General features: G+C 42.4%; 1 protein-coding gene across 17 annotated transcripts in view; it reads left to right on the top strand.

Annotated features, from left to right (window-relative positions):
* LOC139534171 (forkhead box protein P2-like) overlaps positions 1-4,487 on the top strand; it is a 113,415-nt gene extending 108,928 nt beyond the window's left edge. For all 17 annotated transcript variants that reach the window (XM_071333021.1, XM_071333020.1, XM_071333026.1 and 14 more), the window contains one exon: positions 841-4,487. In XM_071333021.1, the coding sequence (XP_071189122.1) occupies positions 841-985 (145 nt within the window). In that variant the 3' untranslated portion in view covers positions 986-4,487. The remainder of the gene's footprint in view (positions 1-840) is intronic.
* The last annotated feature ends 18,090 nt before the right edge of the window (positions 4,488-22,577 follow it).

Genomic DNA, 22,577 nt, shown 5'->3' on the forward strand with positions numbered 1-22,577 from the left:
ACAGGCAGAGAGACAGGTTTAGTTCAAAGCTGTGTGCTCAAACACCTTGGTAGTGTGTAACAGTATAACTTTAAACCGTCCCCTCGCCCCGACACGGGCGCGAACCAGGGACCCTCTGCACACATCAACAACGGTCGCCCACGAAGCATCGTTACCCATCGCTCCACAAAGGCCACGGCCCTTGCAGAGCAAGGGGAAACCCTACTTCAGGTCTCAGAGCAAGTGACGTAACCGATTGAAATGCTATTAGCGCGTACCCGCTAACTAGCTAGCCATTTCACATCCGTTACACTCACCCCCCTTTCAACCTCCTCCTTTTCCGCAGCAACCAGTGATCCGGGTCAACAGCATCAATGTAACAGTATTACTTTAAACCGTCCCCTCGCCCCGACACGGGCGCGAACCAGGGACCCTCTGCACACATCAACAACGGTCGCCCACGAAGCATCGTTACCCATCGCTCCACAAAGGCCGCGGCCCTTGCAGAGCAAGGGGAAACCCTACTTCAGGTCTCAGAGCAAGTGACGTAACCGATTGAAATGCTATTAGCGCGTACCCGCTAACTAGCTAGCCATTTCACATCCGTTACAAGTGCATGGGTGAAATCCAGGCTTGTGGCACTCATTTGAATTGTAACCAGCCTAACTTCTCTCTTCAATCATATTTTTTGTGTTTAATTGTATGGGAGTTCACACATTCACCACTGTATGACAGTAGCTTCTACCTGGGTGGACTATGGGACTAAGGCACACTGGTGGAACAGTATCAATTTCCTACTCGGATATCATATGTCTTTATGTATAAAATAATTTACAACATATTTCATAAATTCCTTTCCAGGTCAGCGATCCACGTCAAGGAGGAGCCATTGAACATGGACGACGACGACTGTCCGATGTCACTGGTGACGACAGCCAACCACAGCCCAGAGCTAGACGACGACCGGGAGCTGGAGGAGGGCAACCTATCAGATGACCTGGAGTGACTACTGGAGTCCCTCCCACTACTACAGGCCCCTCCCTCCACCTCCGTCACACTGTCCTCCTACCTGTTTCCTCACAGGCTGTCCTCCTAGAACCTGCTAGAACCAGAACCACTCCTCACCCAGAACCAAACAGAACCAACAGAACAGACCACAGCTGACTCTCCTCCCTCCCGACCCGCGGACTGGAGTATTTATTGAGCATGCATCCGGAAGACCAGGCCCAAAGGGACTCTTTGTTGCAGCCCTATGGGATCCCTGACTGAACATGACAGGCATGAGATGTCTGGTTTTTAAAACGACTTTCAGACCTGTTTCATTAAGATGGCTTGGCGACTACATACACACAGACACACACAGAGGCTCATGGACGGAAAACGACAAAAACACGAGTCTGGAAACCCGTTCTGTAGAAAGCTAACGGCCTCATATACTGCCAAAAAAAAAGATGTTTAATTTTGTGAATATCAAAAAACCCTCACAGTAGTTGTTGATGTTAGAAACAATTGCTGGTTCAATTCAAACGTTGTTGCTCTGTCCGTCATTTGCACAGGAGTAGTATCAGAAATTAGTGTCACTGCCTGTATGTTGCAAAAATTCTAAAAAAAAAAAACAGTATTTTTTTTTCTTCTTTTTGCGTTCTACTTTTTGTATTCTGATTTCTGGCACCACCAACTGTAAATGCCATTTCCTATTTCCCAACAGTAACAGAAGCACGGTATCAAGACTGTTGCAGCTGTCAAAAAAAGTAGGCTTCCAGTCTGAACCTGTTTGTGATGAAAAGTAATTAACGTGACATTAAGTTTGAGTAACTTAACTGTTTGTGTAAGCACCAACCAATACGGGGGGGAAAATGCATTTCTGCATATTCTTCTGCTGTTCTCTTTTACCTCCTTGTTCTAAAGCTTTGTCTACCTGCAAACAGTCACAGGCAACAGCTAGAAACCAAAGCCAACACTATCAATGGCCAATAGCTTAGACAGAAGCCACCAGACTCTTTGGTCAGCCTTCTGTGACTTTAACTAGTACAAAGAGAAGCTTTCCGCAAACTACCTTCTAAATAACCTCTGGGATCGTTTCATTTAGCCCTGTACAAAGATGATTCAAGAAAAAAATACAAGATTTTGATGTGTAATTTGATAACTTGTAGTGTCCACTTGGAGTTTAGGGCGAGAGAGGAGAGGTGATGTGATATGTAACTACAGGCTATGTGATAGGGACTGGTAGAAAGCAGCTCTACTGTAAAAGTGGATCATGACCAAAATGAACATTTGTGTGTTCAATGGAAGTGCAGAAAATTGTGTTGTTGTGAAGATTGTTTTTGATTTCTTTGTTTTTGTTTTTCCGTTACCCATCATGTCATTGTTTTCTCTAATCTAGTGAATATGTCATGTTTAGTGGGACTGTCAAATGTGTCATGTCTTATTTCCATGCGGTTTGTTTAGAGCCGCGTTTGAAACCGAAACTGAAAACATAGTAACCAAACATTTAAAATATCTAGTAAAGCCAAATAAGTCATAATTTCAAGTTGATATGAAATGATGTGGCTTGGTTATCACGTAAAAGCAAATAATATAGCCATTGTAGAAGAGGGATATCAAAGGTGAAAAGAAGCCTTTTCTAGGTGATATTTGCTTTATTCTATAGTTTAAATACTTCACTGTCTAATCCATAGCTTCTTAACTATATAGATACAGTCAGTGGTAGCATAGGAGAAGCTATCTTTAACTGCACTGTATTCTGTATAGGCTAAATGTCATCTAGAAAAGTGGATGTTGTTGCTTTAATGGTCATTTCCGTTTTCAGTCAAACCAAAGTTACACAAGATTCTGCCTCTGGTTATGGGATAGACACTCTAGAAATGACACACACAAACCCTTTCAAAGGCACACACACACACACACACAGTCCTGTGTGTTTGGTCTGCCAGCTTTCCTGGTCCTTGTTATGGTAACCTTCAGATGCAGAAAAACAGATACTGTCAAATAACTGACTGAGTTGTATTGTATTTTAACTATCAGTGTGTGTCTGCTTTGTGCGTATGTATGGAAACATACTGTGCATATATGTTGTTTTCGAGTGTTGTGCCAAGCCAGACAAGTTGGCTGCTAGAGCTTAGCGCACAACTACATACATAACCAAACACACATGCATAACCAAACACACGTTACACACACAGTCATGCCAGTTCCACTTCAAGAGGGTGCTGGGCCCAGGAACAAAGCTTCTCCCTTATGTACTTTGATGGAGTCAGCAAAATGACTTGAAGACAACGTTCATAATATTCTTATCACACCAAATATAAGGACACAGCGTCTTTCAAAAAAAAAAAAAAAGGATTCTCCCACTTAACCCCAAAAATGAAGGCTTTCTAAAAGGTTCTACCTCTGCACAACCAATTCAGAACAATTAAATGGCAGATTGCACGTTGAGTTATTAGAAAGCCACAAGAGCTGTTACACTTTACTCAATGGACATGGCTCAACGGACAGTTTACATTCCCAACATCAGATACAGAAAGAAGATTAGTATTGTAATAGGTTGTCCTCAAACATTTGTAGAATGATAATGTAAAAATACCTTTAAGGGAATATTGTGTTTTAAAATGCATGTCTAAAATAATTTGGTGGACAGGAAAACAATCATTAACAAATAAAAATAATATAAGAAATACAAATGATCAGGAGGATGACCTAAATGTAAGTACAATGCATAAGAATGCGTACCTCAACTATACTGTTTGGGAAGGAAAAAACTGTCAGCCACAGAATGCATATTACCTGTAGATTTTGCATGGGTTTTGTAAAAATAAAAATGTCTAAAATAGTTGCTTGCACATAATACCAGAAAGATCCCAGAACTGCAATCTGCTCCTCCACTAGATTTTAGGATTGTCTGGATTTTCTGGGATGATTTTGTCTGTATTTTGATAACTGTGCATACTATGTAAAAATGTTGGTGGACCCATAAAATTTACCAGACTTTTTTCTAAGCGAAGAAAAAAAAAATCTGTGTTTCTTTTCTGAATTTCATGATTTTTTACTGTTCTCTCATTGCTCGCTAAGAATAGCAAACCTGCTTTTTCTGCATCTGCTTTGCGTAGCTGTAAGGCTTAACCTAATGTGTGTATTTATTGCTTGTACCTCTGTGCATACTTTATGAAGTATTATGTCAGGCAGTTGAGTCCTGTATACTTTCTACTACTATCATTCTCTAATAATTGGGAACATGATCCCTCTATGTATACAGTAAATTGGGACTGTAGCAAACACATATGTTTATGTAATTGGTGAATACATTTTATGTTTTTTTGTTTTATTCCTTTAGGATCGAGGTTAACTCATTTTTGATACCTTCATTACCGTGTACTGTGTCCATGCGTTAAAGATTCTCTGACACTAGAAGGTCATGGTTGAGAATTGTAACAGTCGTTATTATTTTCTGTATTCATGGCTTTTCACTGCTGACTAAAATAAAGGACCAAAACTAGGATTTTGAAAAGCAACTGTCTACCTCCAACTTCAGGGAGTTCTTACTTTTTTTGTACACATATACATTTTATTCTACAAAGGCGCAACCATGAAACATCTAGCTGGCATTACGCTTTTAACGTTTCAGGACTGTGCTACTTCTGAGAATGAGAAGGGGGAAAAAACAATTCAATTTTAATGTGTATGTTACAAGGCTTTGTTCCAGATTCTAGCACCTAGAGTCTTGTTTAGAGGATGGGGACATGCGGATCCATTGGCAGAGCCCTCTGGAGCCAACCCCCTGGCCCAGTAATGGCTCAGGGGCCACGTGTTCAAGCCACCCTTTGATCAAGTACAACCATGGCCCAGTACACTATTAGGCCTGTAGTTACTGGAGAGTTTATCATAAGCCTTGACTGGGGGTAGTTTATCCAGGGAATAGCATACGGTAGGGATCAACAGAGACTCAGAAGAGAAAGGGCATATAACATGCTTTTTATAAATTGCTGTTTATGGTTATATTCCAATGTTGATGTTCCTTCAAACCCATTCTCGATGGAGATGTGTTGACTGATGCTATGGAAAAAGGAACAGTATGGATGACAAACAGTGGATAGCTCAACTCATCCCAGCTAGGTTACACCTTGTCGGTCATGGAGCGCTCTTACTGACACGCTCATTGAGATTCACACTGAATACACCATGACCAATAGGTCCCCATTAGCTCCTCTGTATTCTAAGGGCTCGTTCACGTTCCAAAGAGTGGCCAGGGACATTCTATCTGGGATGCTTTGAATCATGTCCGCTGGTCATTTAATGACAACTCCAACCCGTATGTTATTTTCTCTATGTGATGTCCCATGAGAAGTCAATTGGAGAACACACACACAACCCCCCCCCCCTCCCCCAATGACAGCCTGAGCCGCAACCATGCCTGCTGTTATCTCCCTCAACGGCGTTCCAGAGCATTACCTCGCGAGGCACACTCGTCTCTCGTGCTATTTATGCACTTGGAAGTGTCTGTGAATTCAAGTGAGGAGTTGCAACACGGACGGGGCTGTGTACTACACAACATCAGAGAGAGCTCCCACATTAAAGTGTGAGGCGACGTTACAGACCCCTCTTTCAAAGACCATGAAATAATAATGTGTTGTGGTTAGAGAGGTATCCGTGAGTCACACTGGCTGCTCTTCATAAAGTGGAGTTATTTACAGTGCGATGAATAAAAGAAAGGGGTAGTGGTGCAAACCTTTTCCACATGAACGCCGGGAAGAGAAGTCCCTTTTATATCCAGAGGAAAAGGAGAGAATTCTCTCTTAAATAGGTCAGAGTTAATTTCGAAACTCCTTTAGAAGGAGCGGTGCACTGGGTGAATGTAGCAACACCTATATAGTCACACACTGGAAGTGTATCTGTTATTGAACTACAGTACATTTTTGACTCAAATGCACATAAAAGCTGATGTAGCCTATATGGAGATTGTTTTATTCTCAGTGCTTTTATTTGTTAGTATTCATCATCTTTTAAAAAATAGATTAGAACAGTTAACATTGTTATTGAATTCAAAAGTTACTTGATCCTTTTAGCGCTTGTAGGATACTGACTTTATCCTTCAAGTGGTTGTGTATCATTTGAGCTTCGGAATTAGTCCTAGCAAATGAACTCCATCCAGCTACATTTAATTTAATTTCTAACACTGACCAATTAGGTCAATTTAGGCCGTCTCCTCCTGGGACGTTGCAGTAAATATCTCCAGTCACACGTTTATTGATTGAGCGTCCGTCCGAGGACTCGTCTCCCTCTCCTCCTCTCCTCCTCCTGGTCTGACAGTGTGTGTCAGCTCTCCAGAATACCCTCACCCCCAGGCTGCAAAATTGCCTGCTAAATAGTCAGAGGCAATGGCGACGCTAATTGAGATCATCATTATTATAATTGCGGGCCCTGAAAAGCGCGTCTTAAATAATTTGCATTGCTCTCGAGTTGATATTGGACTCAGTGCAAAAATAATTGCATAGCTTCGAGGCACGTTTGGGTTCGGCACTCGTTTTTCTAGCGGTGCCAGTTTTATGCCATGACTCCATGTTCCGTAACGGACGCGGTCACGCCACTCACATGTTTGTCCTATCAGCAGCACAGAGCCAGACAGGGCTCTGCACTGTTTCAGTTATATTAGGCTGACAAATGCTTTTATTAATGAAGTCTATACAAATGATACAATGTCTTGCCATGATGCAGTATTATGTGATAACAATATAAAATGGTATCAGTTTAGTTGAGACTGATTAGATACCCTTTAAAAATAACAGTTTTCACCCCTTTTTGTTTCACTGTTTAAACTAAATAAGACAATTCAATTAACAGTTTTTAATTTTACATGCATAACAAACCTTTATTGAAACGAAGTATCCTATTTGCTCGTAATGTTATACAGCGTTGCCTCTGTGGGGCCAAAAATTATGTGGCCCATAGACATTCACAAATCATGACATCAGTGGGTCCTGGGGTAAAGGTACATTTTACTTCCTGTGGATATAATGGGCTGTAAATGAAGTAATGCATGCTGGAAAAATGCATATTTCTCCCACTGAAACAAGGGATTAACCGAACAAAGTGGTGAGAAACTGCTGATATTCATGAATTCTTGCCTGTGGCATATCCAGCACCTACCACACACACACACACACACACTGCCCCACGAGACAGACACACACACACACACACACACACACACACACACACACACACACACACACACACACACACACACACACACACACACACACACACACACACACACACACACATGCTCAAAGCACAAATAGTGAGACTCCATAATGACAGTAATGAATATTATATGGTAACATGATATCGTTCAGTAATTGTTTTACAGCTGGTTATTCAGAAAACAACACATTGAGAAAACACATTGAGGCAGTGGGTAAATCTCAGACTGTAAAATGAGAACACATCAAACATGTATGAATGAATGAATGAATGAGAATCAGATTAACTAAATCAGCTTATCAACAACATCCAATCCCTTCCACATAAGTATTTTACTGCACGTTATTACTTATAATATATCAACATTTGAGCTTGATAATGTGAAAGTGGCTGGAGTGATATGGCTCAAGGACCTCCACTATCAATTTCAATCCATTCGGTGGGAATCAGATCAAGACCTAATTGCCAATTCATATGAATTTATTAAGGAACGATTTCAATTACATACCACCACCATTGAGTTCTGATGCACCAAATTAAATTAGGACACTCGATTGTATCTCCGTCTTTAAAACCCAGTGTATTTAAGTCTGGCATTTTTCTGCTGGAACTTCTGAGGAGGAACTTTCTGATCGGTCTTGGCCCCCCCAAAAAAATTGACGAAGAGGGGGATGAAAAAAACCTGAGGAGAGGAGTAAAAAAAGACAAATCTAGCATTAGTGGGGAAAAGTGGGTTAAATCACTTACTGAAGATTTTTAATGACATTTCAGTGTTCCTCGTATAATTACTCTTCATCTAAGATATCCCATAACGATGTTGGACAGTCTCGGTTCAGGCTCGCTGGCTCGCTTCATTAGCGTGTCATTCCCATTTCACATCAGAAGATTTAATTGTAATGCTGAATATGCACAGCTCTCCACTGAAGCCCTAATCAAAGTGGATCCACTTGTATTATTCATATCAGAAATCGGCCTGCTTGCAATTTTTTATAAATAAAAGAATACAGATGCATAAATCAGCTGTCATTTATTAGCACAATGCTGGCATATCCGCTAGACATGCTAACCCTAACCCTTCTATCTTTCTCTCTGTTCCTCCCTCTGCAACATTTATCCCCCCCAAAAAAATTGAGAAAGAAAAAGTGGGAAAAAATTACATTAAATACACATACTAATTCCTCACATGAAGTAATCAAATTACAAAGCAGGTGACATTGGGCATTGGAATTCAAATGATTGGCAATACGAGAATGAGAAAGGTGCATGCATAGAGGAAAGACGAAGGGATGGGGCGAGGACACGGGGAAGAAAATGGGAGGGATGTGGGAAGGACAGGAGAGGAGGAAGAGTAGAAAAGAGGGAAGATTAAGGATTTACATTTAATGGCAAATACTTTTGTCCTGGGAAGGAAGAAACATTGGCTTTGAGGTGGGCTGAAGACTGTGTCAACCTCCCACACAGGTTCTGCTGACCAACCATAAAATACAGCTAGCTGTGTTTAGATTCTTCTGTCAGTCATGCATCCTGTTCAGAGTGTTATCCAGATGGGCCAAAGCCTTTTATATTAGTGAAGAACACTGCTGATCTGGATGGCACACAGGGTGAATCAGAGGAGGATTTGAAATGGCAGGTTATTGTGACTGAACTATGAAGATTAGAGAAAGAGGCATTTTTGGAGAGATTAACCCCTCATTATTATTTGTCATCCACATCAATAAAAATGCTTTGTATGCGTTTGGCATATATCCTCAGATTGGAAATTATGCTTATTTTGGAATAAATCACATTACCATTTTTCAGATCTAACCAATTCTAAATGCAATCTGATCATAAAGCCTCACCAATAATTGTCTTTAGTAATTCTTATGATTTTGTTACTCCTAATTCTTAAACAACACAGTATTTACATACAAAATATTGACAGTATTGTCACTGACCTACACTTCCCTTATCTACACTTCACAGTTGCGTTTGTTATGATGTCACCATTATAAAGCAATATGATTGGCTTCTCCTCCAGGTCAGATGGCACGGGTCATTAATAGTAGCCATGGCAACGCTGAGCCAATCAGAGCCACATTCTCAGCTGTTCTTCGTCTGCTACTTAGACCTAGGAGGCTTCTCACCTGCTCATCTCACCTCTACACGCACACGCCAGGGATGGTTAGCAGGATCTGAATTCTGAAGTATTGCTGGATTTATTTTCTCCCTGGTCATTATAATAGATTGATTAATCACCCCACTGATTGGCCATATTTTCCACTCACCTGGTGTCCCAGGTCTGAATCAGCTCCTGATTAGAGGGTATAAAAATCTGCAGTATTTCTGACCTTGAGGTCCAAACTTGAGAAATGCACTGCTAGGCTAGTTTCATGGACTATAGGCCTATACATTGAACACAGTGAGTGTTAAAGTATCTGTCCAGTCAAAAAAGTTCATATTCTGTTAACTCATATTCTGTTAACTCATACCCAAATAATGTTGTTGACTCATCTTATACTTGTATTTGTGGCCAAAGCATAAATTAGAGAAAAAAAACGCAAAAAAACCCACCCTAAACTTGTATCTAAATAAAAAATGCTTGCTATTTCCTCATAGAGCATGGTGTCATCCTCCTGAGGAGGACAAGCTGGCCAATCAGCGGTCTACTTGCATGAATATTTTTTATGACCGGTATATGCCCACACCATTCTGTTGTTAGGGTACGCCCAAACCATTCCAACATAGAAAAGCTGCTTTTTAACATACTTAATTACAAATTCACTCATATTGTAATTAATTACAGGTCAAAGTTGAAAGAAATCTGGAAACACTGGACAGTGACTTTAAAAGAGAAGCACATCCTTATGTGTTAAAAAGTGGTATTGATTATTTAGAACATGAGGTTCCTATGTGATGTTTATGTGTTCATGACCGGATAGGAACTCTGATGTTTTATCTACAGTAAGTTGGGAAGACAGTGTAGAGTACTGTACAATTGAATCAGGCTGCCAATATCAAACATCATCGTCATGCCAACAAGTAACAGGGGAATTTGGCATTCCTTCGTGAAGAGCTCTTGTAACCTAAGCAAACGATCTGTGTGTACTGAGTGATGAAAGGGGGAGTGCTTTTACCACAGTGACGAGAGAGAGACGGGTAGAGAAAGAAAGAGAGGGAGGGAGAAGGAGCTCCGGTCCAGCACAGGTCAGCTATGAGTTAGGTATCTCTCCCATACCCATTATACATAGCCCAGTGAAGTGTCATGGCGAGGAGCTGTGATGATATTCACTCCAATCTCTCCAGTTTTCCCTTCCAAACCACTTTGATCTATCATTTGCATTTTACTGCCCACGGGGCAAAAATTATTTGGAGGAGATTTTCTTCTTTACCCTCAACACACCCAGCGTACCTACTGTGGCTTGTAGTCATCCCTCTCTCCCTCCTTCTCTCTCTCTCTCCTCCCTCCCCATCCGCCCTTTAATGGCTACTCTCTCAGTTTAGCCCGGGATCGAAACAAACAAATCCGGGGACAAGAGGAGGCAGGGATTCAATCTTCCCTCTTCACCTTCCATGAACCCCAGAGCATCCTGTACAAGCCTCCCAGACAGCAGAGCACGACCAGAGGGAGTCTGACAACATGGATCCCCCTGAGGAGGGGAGCAGGAGGGTAACCCTTGGCTGAGTGATTCAGGTATAGAGGTTATGGAAGCCTGCGCTGCCATTTTTGTTTTTTTTACGGCAGAATGGGCCCGGCAGAGCCGAGCTGAGCCGAGGTCTCTCGGTATGAATGAGTATGTGTCTCCTGCTGTCTTTGTATCCGGCCTTGGCTCTGTGTGTCTGTATGTCATCCTCTTCTAGATTAACACCATAGCAGTCCGGGTCTAGATTAACACCATAGCAGTCCGGGTCTAGATTAACACCATAGCAGTCCGGGTCTAGATTAACACCATAGCAGTCCGGGTCTAGATTAACACCATAGCAGTCCGGGTCTAGATTAACACCATAGCAGTCCGGGTCTAGATTAACACCATAGCAGTCCGGGTCTAGATTAACACCATAGCAGTCCGGGTCTAGATTAACACCATAGCAGTCCGGGTCTAGATTAACACCATAGCAGTCCGGGTCTAGATTAACACCATAGCAGTCCGGGTCTAGATTAACACCATAGCAGTCCGGGTCTAGATTAACACCATAGCAGTCCGGGTCTAGATTAACACCATAGCAGTCCGGGTCTAGATTAACACCATAGCAGTCCGGGTCTAGATTAACACCATAGCAGTCCGGGTCTAGATTAACACCATAGCAGTCCGGGTCTAGCTACAGCTCTCCTCGCATTTGATGTTTTTAAACAATTTATATTTGTTATCATATCAAAGAAGGAGGCGTGTGGTTATCAAAAGCGTGAGGAGAACAGGCTGCCGAGGGCTATTCCAGCGTCGCGTTCATTCCTTATTCTATTTTATCTTTCTTTTGGTTTTGACTAATGTCAGTAACAGCTACCGGTAATAAACTGGCTTGTTAGGGTTTTGCTGTTGCCTCAGAGCGCAGGCTTTGATACATTGTCAGCCCTATTTGGCCATGTTTCCTGATTACCGTATACCCCGACTGCATGTTTATTGATGGAAGTGAATAAAGCACAAGCAAGCTGACTTCCACCACCGCTTCATTTTAAAGGAGACGTTTCCTTTGATGTGAAAGTGATACATTGTCCCGGCAAGTAAACGTCTGGTGTGTGTTATAATGTCAGCTGTGCTTCAAGGCCCCCCCATGCCGAGATTGGTGTTATACCTTGGAAATGAGTGATCGTTCACTGCTGGTGGGGTACAGACACACAACAGAGGCTTTTTCTCTGACTGCAGACTGATCTCATTTCAACTGTATGAACAAGAATATCAATGGGACAAAACCCTGTCTGTCTGTGTGTGTGTGTGTGTGTGTGTGTGTGTGTGTGTGTGTGTGTGTGTGTGTGTGTGTGTGTGTGTGTGTGTGTGTGTGTGTGTGTGTGTGTGTGTGTGTGTGTGTGTGTGTGTGTGTGTGTGTGTGTGTGTGTGTGTGTGTGTGTGTGTGTGTGTGTGTGTGTGTGTGTGTGTGTGTGTGTGTCTTGTGCCAAACTGTCTGCTATTCAGATCTCTGACCAAACAAATGATCTTGTTGTGTGTCTTCCCCTTGGTATCCTCCTTAGTGACATGCTTGTGCCTCCGTCTCTCTCTGCCTCCACAGACAAAGGCCCTGTACTGTATACGACCCTCTCTCTCTGTGTCTGTCTGTCTCTACACTCCACTGAGCCCAGACTCGTGTCAAATCAAAATAACATCTTGAAAAATTCAGTCAACATAGCCCTACAAACAGCAAGGCTCCTGGTTTTGTATTCATGTATTCAGGTGTACATTGTATCATGGTGTAGGCCGTTCTGTTGCTCGGGAGACGAACACGGCGATTCCCATCAAAATTTGATGTATTCATTTATAGTCACTAGTAAGTCTGTTTGTTTACAGATAACGGTGATGTTTACCGGGTCCAGACCTGCCAGGAAGGAGTGACTACACACATGCAAATAGGTGTCTTATCATACAAGTGGTCGCCTATATACAAACCTGCAGGTCATATGTCTTCTGGCGAGTCTCCTATGTACGGTATGTATGTCTCCACAACTCCTACATTCTCATTCTCCAAATGCTCTCCTTCGTCTCTTTCTCTCTCTCTTTCTCCCCCCCTCTCTCTCTCTCTAACTCTCTCTCTTGCTCTCCCTCTCTCTCTCTCTCTCTCTCTCTCTCTCTCTCTCTCTCTCTCTCTCTCTCTCTCTCTCTCTCTCTCTCTCTCTTTCTCTTGCTCTTGCTCTCTCACTCTACCTCTCTTTATCTCTCTCTCTCTCTCTCTCTCTCTCCCTCCCTCCCTCTCTTTCCCTCTGTCTGTCCCTCTCCATCTGTGTGGCGGCCTGTCTATAAGCACACACACACACCTGAGAGAGGCCATGACAGTAGAGCCAGGTTGAACACATAAAGGCTGGTGTGTATGTGTGTGTCGCGGTGTCAAGAGCCACAATATAGCCCAAACGCACGGCTGTCACAAACACCAGATGTGCCCGGTGTGAGAATTATTGGCTCCCTTTCCTCCTTTCCCTCTCTCTCAGTGTATTTACATCCTTGTTTAGTGTCATCTTCCCAGGGTCAAAATAAAGTGCTTTTGCCTGGGGCTGGCTCCGAGGTTTGTGTACCACTGTGTTTGCTGAACGTTCGCACAGCCTGGTTCCTATCCTGTCATTTTTTTTCAAATGAGTTATTATAAGATACCCGATGGCGGTCTCACTTGCAGCCTGAGCAGATCTAGAATAATATGTAAATAGAGAGTACTGAAAGTTCATTTAGTTCATTCGCAGACAGCTTACTAAATCAGGAAGGGGAGCCTGCCCTTGTTGGCCTCCTCTTGTGACCCCCCCCCCCCCCCCCCCTCTCTCTCTCTCTTGCCTGTCCCACATGTCCCGTTGTGCTCTTTTTTGGATCCGTCCCAAAAACTCCTTTCGTGTCAAAATGCGTTACGAACACCAAAACATTTCTGTTTACAGCATCACGGTCGTGTCAATTAAATCTGATAAATTATTCAAACATTTATCTTCTCCCTGGCTTGGGGAATTTTTAATCAAGCTTTGGTATTTGCTTTAAATTAATACTGTCAAGTGTGCATTTGTGTAAAATCCCTCGTATCATTAAAGATTTATCAATTGAAATCTGTTTGGGTTTATTTTGCTGTTAATTGGCTAGCAGGCGTATGGAGGCTGACTGGGGCTCCATGTTCCATGCCTTCTGCTGCAACAAGTGGCTCAGAGCCAGAAGAGGCATTGCAGTGGGAGGACAGATGTGAACCACATGTGAGGGGTTGGCATGCAGGTCACACGAGGGTCGAATGCCATAACGGCTCTCTCTCTTTCTTCTTCTTCTCTCTCTCTCTCTCTCTCTCTCTCTCTCTCTCTCTCTCTCTCTCTCTCTCTCTCTCTCTCTCTCTCTCTCTCTCTCTCTCTCTCTCTCTCTCCCTCTCTTTCTCTATCAGATTCAGGTTGCTTTTTTGGCATAAAGTACAATTTGTAGATATTGCCAAAGCAGTATAGTGGTACAGCATTTCAGTAAATACAGTACAATGCAATGAGGTTAACAACAAAATGTACATGGATGATGGATGCACTGTGCTTTACTTGTAAGTTATATGCAATGTAAATACTTCAGGGAATGAATGTTTTAATTCCAATGTATCTCTCTCTCTCTCTGTTTCTCTAAATGTTTTTCTCTCTCTGTTTGTGCCTCTCTCTCTCTCTCTCTCTCTGCAGATCACACCATTCTCTCATTCCTGCCCAAACTTCTTACGTTATGTGTTGTGTGTTGTGCAGTGTACTACTTACACTTGGCATGTTTGAAGCAATATCAGTGGTGATATGTTTTGACAACATTTCAAACCCCTTGCTTTGTAATGCTAATCTCACTGATTCAATAGGAAAATACGGACACATGCTAAATGGATAGCCGACGGATGGTTGCAGTCTTAAACATTGATGCTTGGACTCTACGTTCGTGAAGGATAATAATATTAACTGGTTGTGATGGAAGTGTTTTCGGGGTTTCCCTGGTTCCTCTCGCCGCTCGGACCCAGGGGTCATTGTCAGTGCTGGAACACAGGCTCCGTGTGCCCCAGACCTGCGGCTCACATCTGGCTGCAGCGCTGTTCTCCTGCACCACTAAACGCGGCCAGGTGTTGGCCCACAGCGACGCTCACGTCTTCAGGCTTGCAGACGCTGATGTAATTGCTCTTTTCGTTGAACTGTGAAAAATGAAAAGTCAGATAGACACAGAACTGTGCGTGTGTGTGTCTGCCTCTGTTCATGCCTGCGTCTGTTTGTCTCCGTGTCTGTGTGTGTTATTTGTGTGTTTCTGTCTCCATGTGTCATGCGAGTCCTCTCCCCAGAGAAACAAGGCGGCCTTGCACTATAGACGAGAGGCCTGCTTGCTTTTAGAGATGATATGAGGGCAAGATCCATTAATGTATTCATGATATTTATATATTTAAATATATTTATAAGGGAGTAACCCATAGGGGTGGTGGCCTCCCATCTTCCTAATGATATGCAAATGGGGTGTAATACTTAATGTTTTGTTCTGTCTCAAGTTCATCCCAGTGTGTTCAATGGGGTTGTGAGTGACACGGTAGACAGCAGACAGAAGATGACTAGATGACTGGCCTATCGAATAACGCCACGAACACTTGATGCAATGGGCAGTTAGAAATCACAAAGGAGCTTCACCAAAGCAAATGGCAAAACAACCATTTCTAATGCAAAGCTACAGTAAGAACATATTGAATTGTAATTTGTGAGTTAAATGTGTTTTATATTGACTGTAATTAAGTCTCTTATCGATGGGCTGTCTTATCTCCTCTAATATGAAACAGCGTCATAACACACGCACGCGCACGCGCACGCACACGCGCACAGTCTCATCAGGATGCTGAAGCAAACCCTCCCAGGTTAGCCACATAGGGAGATATAATTAATCGGATCTAATCTTCATTTAACTGGAAACCACAGGGGGTCTCAGACAGGTAATGCTGCATTCATCGCCTGGTGAATTAAGGTTGTTGTTGTTCGTTTTAAAATGCAAGGCTCTCAAATCCAAATTTCATAGGGGGGTTATTATAATAATCATTAAAAAAAAAAAAGCTATTGGCTCCAAAGTCAAACATCAAAATATCAAAGGGGTTTAAAACTGTGAACGTTGAATAGGTATTAGTTTGTGGGACACAGTATCGCCTTAGAGTGCTGCCCGTGATGAATGTCCTCTTGGTGAGACTGAGCTGTTGTAGTGTTAGTGTACAGTGCAGTAGCTACAGTATGTGACAAGGTGAGAACAGGTCACCATGTTGGCTTCCCAGCCTGGTCCCAGATCTGTCTGTGCTGTCTGACCAATAAAAGGCCATAGGAGTTGACAAGACAGCACAAACAGATCTGGGACCAGATTATTTTACTGGAGCACAGGTTAGCCACATCTACATTCCTCTGTCGCCATGACACTGGCAGGAGATAAACACCGAACAGAAACAGAGCTGGAACAGACTCTGTTCTCTGTTGTTCTGTCCAAAATGGCACCCTATTCCCTACATAGTGCACTACTTTTGAAAAGTAGTGCACTAAATAGGGCAGGGATGGGGAAACGCCAGTATTCGGGGGCCTAATTTGTGTCACACTTTTGGCCCAGCCCCAGCTACCACACCTGACTCCAATAATCAACTAATCGTGATATTCCGTTTAGAATGCAGTTAGTTTAATGAGCTGTGTTTGCTAGGGATGGGAAAAAGTGTGACACCACTCTGGCCCCCGAGGACTGGAGTTGCCCATCCCTGATATAGGGAGTAGGATTCCATTTCAGACACAACCTGGAACAGACTCTTCTCTATGAGCTGTGTGAATGGTTGCAGCACTGCAGATAGCATCAGCCAGCAGTCATTTGTAATGTCAATGTGGTCATTGAGGATGTTTTCCAGAGGCCCCTCTGTCTTCTGATAAGATTTGTCCAGACTGTTTTTCAGTTCTGTTCTGTTTAGCATCCTTCCATTTCTAGGAACACGTGAGCAAGGTACTGTAATTAACAAAAAACATGTTTTTTCTGAATCAGCCGAGGATCATATTTACTTTATTGAGTTGTTACATTTCTCAGTTCGCGCTCAACACGTATGTATGATTAAACCTCAAAGTTATTTTGCAAGTATATTTTTTCATTATGGTTAATATCATATTTATTGTATTGATTTGGCAAGCTGATTGGTGATTTATCGTTTACCTTCTCAATCCTAATCCTCTTTAGTAATGCTGACATTTGGAGAATTCTTGATTTACATAATTAGACATCTTTGATCTGAGATTTGTGAAATCCGCTCTTTCTCCCGTCCTGCCTTGTTTCCTTCCACATCTCACAACCTTCACATTAATTCTGTGAGTCCTTGGCTTAGATTTGACATTTGAAAAGGCATGTTTGACTGTATGAAAATAGAAAAATAGCATCATCACATTCTGAATGGATACAGGCCAACTCAGGCTTGTATTTACGTGAGGTGACACAGGCACACACTCAAGCGCACACAAGCTGTCACGGCCGTCAAAGGAAGTGGACCAAAGCGCAGCGTGGTGAGCGTACATTATCCTTTTATTACAGAAAATGACGCCAACAAAACAACAAACGAAGAACACAAACGTGACGCTCACGAGGGCTAAGTACCACAAACACAAGTCAACTTCCCACACTGAAAGGAGGGAAAAGGGCTATCTAAGTATGGTTCCCAATCAGAGACAACGATAGACAGCTGTCCCTGATTGAGAAGCATACCCGGCCAAAACATAGAAATACCAAAATCATAGAAAACAAAACATAGAATGCCCACCCCAAATCACACCCTGACCAAACAAAATAGAGAGGCTCTCTAAGGTCAGGGCCCACACAAGCACACATAAAAAATACATACTCACAAATACACATAATCACAACACTGGGCCTGACGGCTTTGAATGGTATAAAGATGACTGTGGACGTATTTCCCCTTTAACTGAGTTGTCAGTCTATGTTGGGAGCAGGGTCCTCTATGATCCACAGAGAGAGAACACACACACACATACATACACATACATTTCTACTCGATGAAGGAGACCACAGAGAGCTCCAGTACTTTATTGATTTTTAGGTGCGCTCCTCTTATTCTTCCCAGAGGGTGCTGAGTGGTGCTCATCGGACACATACCTCGGACTGTGATCCCATGTCAGTGAGACCAATGCCTTCTCAACAGGCCACCCCTTACTATACTAACAATACCCATTCTACCCGTTTTGTCAAGAACATACACTGTACATCAAAGTCAATTGATATTTTTCAATGACAAACTACGGCAAGGTGTATTTGACTGGCGTGCATAGTAATGAGTTGAGAAGGAAGACATGGTTGGGGTTTATTTGGGATTCTAGTCTAAACAAAGTGCTTGACCTGATTCTACAATCAAGGTAAACAGCCATCCGGGCACTTAAAATGTCTCGTCAGAACACATCAAACAGTCTAAAGAGGAGATAGCTAATTAAAATTCCCTAATACTGTTACACTGTCCACTATTGTGCCAGCTATTCGTACCAAGCCGTCTGGATGTTACACCATTTCAACATTGATGTCATTGTGTCTCGCCTTTAGCTTGGTTTGTCTTTAATTATTGTCAGAGCCGCACACAGAGCCAGACCTCATCAACTGGATAAATATTTGACTGCTGTTCCATACAAATTGCATTGGGTTTATTTTATATCTGCACAGCCAGCCAAACCTAGACACTGTGGATTGGCTTCTTTGCAGGTGACCGCAGTCCTCCACATGAGGTAAATTAAAACCCACATTTATTAAAAATGTGATATTTCTTCACTTCCAGATTTGCCTTATTTAATTATAATATATGTCAAAGTCTAATCTGAGGCTTATGCAGGGCCATTCAATTAATCAAAAATAGGCAAAATTGTAGTTTTGTGGAATATTATGGCGGCTTCACAGCGTTGTGTATGTGTGTGTGTGCACGAATGCGTGTGTGTGTGTGATGATATGCCTCTAGTCTTGCCCTGCTGCACTCAGGGGGGTACACTAACAGGACTCTGGGGTATGTGTTTGGCACTGTGTGAGACGGCTCAAAGCTGGACACACAGGCTGTGTGGCGTCACGCCTTCCCAAATAAGTAACCTACTGTGCTTTTTTAGCCAGTCTCTCCACTGTATATCTTTGGCTTAGGTTTATGCTAATGATACGTCTCTGATGAATCAGAAAGATCCAAATATTGTGATGGTGTTCAGCTTTGAAAACAAAGTCAATCAGATCCAGCCAAGGACAAGAAATGCAAAAAAACTGCTCAAAACTTTAAAGGGGCAATCTGTGATTGCTACATCAATTTTTGGACTTTTTTATATAAACCCACTGATTCTTGAAAAATATAACTTATGAGTTTAGTTCAACTGCTATACCCCATCAGAACCCAAAATATAAGCTTGTTAACCTCCATTGTTTGCAAATAATATACAGTACAGTAATATACAAAACCTGGTTAAAACTATACGTTTGATATCATGGATGGTCAATCCTTGCATCCATAGTTCTGTCAATTCATTTGAAAGTGTTTACATCTCAACAGCCCCATCCCTCATCCCTTTACCAAAACATTGGTGGAGAGGTCGCTTTGTTATTGTTTGAATTGCAGATTGCCCCTTTAAGTTAACAAATCATATATTTTATATTAACAAAGCAGAGAAGAGGTTTTACATATCTTTGGTTTGCATCGCAACAGTCATACTGAACATAGACTACATGTACTGTACCTTCATCACGTACCACATCAGCTGTGACACACTTTCCACATCAACATGCAATCTGTAGCTTATCAAAGAATGTTAACACGAAGGGAATTAGCAACACAACCCCTCACGTGTCAAACTTTCCGTAACCTAGAATGACATGTATTTAGCATGTAGTCACACATTCCTCACTTACTGTGGTGTCATTTGACATGTTGTTGGTCTCACGTACTATAACTCTGCAGAAGCTGTGAAAGTGGAGAAACTGGCATGAGAGCTACAGGCTGCTGGTGGTAGGGGTTAGGGGGGTTGGTTGAGTGTGTGTGTGTGTGTGAGTGTACATGTGCATGCGTGCGCGTGTGTGTGTGCTTGTGTGTGTGTACATGGGTTTGGGGGTGCTGATGAGTGTTGCAATGATCCCAAGGGGGTCCAGTTCCACATTTAAAACTAACTAATTCTGACTCATATTAACTCCTTTTTCACTCTTACTCTCTGCTCATCTGTATCAACAGCAGAAAATTAGTGCAGGACTGCGATGGATTGGATTATATGACACATGTATCTGTGGCTTGGGGTAGAATGTCAACAAGGTTAAATTAGCAGCAGATGGGCCTCGACTTTGATCTTTGGATCCCATCATCAGGAGCTGTCAGCCATATTGTTCTAGCCTAACTGTCACGTTGTCCTGCTGCTGTACATGTGGACTATGAGTTGTCTGGCCTTAGTTATCATCATGAAAACCTGCCGAGCTGTCTTTTGTTTTTTTAAACATTGGTTTTCCATCAACTTCTCTTTTGCTCAGACCAAGGGCCATTCTTTTGTTTTGTTTTATTGGAGAGAGGGATACATATTCATGAACTCATGGCTAGTCTGACCCGGTGTGAACATTTGCTACGGATTACGTGCATTCTTCACTCATTCCAAAGTTTGAGTCCAGATGTGTACAAGGCAAGCGGAGGAGCAATATTACTCAGCTGCTCTCTTCTTCTTCCTCTTCTTCTTCTTCTTCTTCTTCTTCTTCTTCTTCTTCTTCTTCTTCTTCTTCTTCTTCTTCTCTTCCTTCCCTTGAGGCAGCTGGTGTTTGTTTGCATTTGAATCACCAATCAATTAAAGCAATTACCCAACAGTGCTGATCACCAGGAAACTTTTTAATGAGTCTCATGTCTATTCATGTCATATTTGTTTCAAGCAGACAGCTCCAGACTAGGCTTGCTCTGTGAAAACAAAGTCTGTCTCAGTGTCTGACAGTGAGACCAATAAAAGGGTGCAGAGTGTTGATCAGAGAGTATTTCAAAAGCCGTCAGAAATGACCATAATGCTGTTAATCACGCAGGGCGTCAAGGGTCACCCAATGTCACGGTCAGCTTGGTCTGTGGATGGCTGGCATTTTTTCCTCTGTTAGCATCAAAGCTCGACGTATTAAGTTTCTCTCATTCTAGCCATTGACTTCCTTGTGAGTTTCTTTGAAGGTTTGATCAGTTACGGGTGTGTATTGTGGCTGTGCCGTGGTGTTGTGATTCAAAGTGTCACCTTGTCATTTCGCTTGGCCATTAAAGTCAAGACGAGGACCCGGGTCCGTAGGTAAGCTTCACATTTCGATTCCAATCACAGCGCCGAAGAATAAGCTCATTAGGCATAATTACAGGTTTCCAGTTCTACTGCTTTTCTTTTACGCCGTTTGGTGTGAAACTTTAATTCCATAACAAAAACCAAATGCTTCCACCACAGGCCGCTGGTGAGAGCGATGCATAAGGACCATGGTGTACCTCTTAGTTAACTATAAGTACATCAGCAGGTCCTAGTTTAGGGCTATTCAACTCTGGGCCTTGAAGTTCTCCTCAGCACTGCAGGGTTTCCTTTCTTTCCCTCTAATCAGGGACTGATTCAGAGTTGAGAATGAGTGGACTTTCTGGGCAATCAATGATATTAATCCATTAATCAACCAATCATGAACTTCCAGGAAGAGAAAAAAACAGCATGAGGCCCAGATCTGAATACCACTGACATATTTCCATCCCCTAGCTTTGAACAGTTTGTTCTTACCTAGGAGCACCCACATAGCCTACTGTAATTAAGTGACACTTTTCTCATTTGGCTTGTATAGTCATTGATTATCAGTTAGGAACACGTTGCGAAGCACGTGCCTTGACTCTCAGACAGAGTGGGCCTCTGTGGCAAATACAATGTATACATATAGTGCCAGTCAAAAGTTTGGCCACACCTTATCATTCAATACTTTTTCTTAATTTGTACTATTTTCTGCATTGTTGAATAATAGTGAAGACATCACAACTATGAAATAACACATATGGAATCATGTAGTAACCAAAAAGGTGTTAAACAAATCACAATATATTTTATATTTGACATTCTTCAAAGTCGCCACCCTTTGCCTTGATGACAGCTTTGCACACTCTTGAAAAACAAATGATAGTCCCACTAAGAGCAAACCAGATGGAATGGTGTATTTCTGCAAAATGCTGGTTAAATGTGCCTTGAATTCTAAATAAATCACTGACAGTGTAACCAGCAAAGCACCAACACCATCACACCTCCTCCTCCATGCTTCACGGTGGGAACCACACATGCGGAGATCATCCGTTCACCTACTCTGCGTCCCACAAAGACACAGCGGTTGGAACCAAGAATCTCACATTTGGACTCATCAGACCAAAGTACAGATTTCCACCGGTCTAATGTCCGTTGCTCGTGTTTCTTGGCCCAAGCAAGACTCTTCTTATTATTGGTGTCCTTTAGTAGTGGCTTCTTTGCAGCAATTCGACCATGAATGCCTGATTCACGCAGTCTCCTCTGCGTGAATCAGTTGATCTTGAGATGTGTGTGTTACTTGAACTCTGTGAAGCATTTATTTTGTAAGGAACGACGCTGCAGAAGAGAAGCAGGTACGGGGAGTTGACATTTAATTTGGAACGGACATGCAACAGGACAGGAACAGCGTCAGAACTGGGAAACACAAAGACAGATGACAGTCAATACAGCAGCGGGGAACAGAGCTGGGAAACAAATGTAGAGGTAATAAACAGGTAAGGCAGGTGTGCGTAATACAAGACCGCTA

This window comes from Salvelinus alpinus, chromosome 11 (assembly GCF_045679555.1).
Source record: "Salvelinus alpinus chromosome 11, SLU_Salpinus.1, whole genome shotgun sequence".
Taxonomy (NCBI): domain Eukaryota; kingdom Metazoa; phylum Chordata; class Actinopteri; order Salmoniformes; family Salmonidae; genus Salvelinus; species Salvelinus alpinus.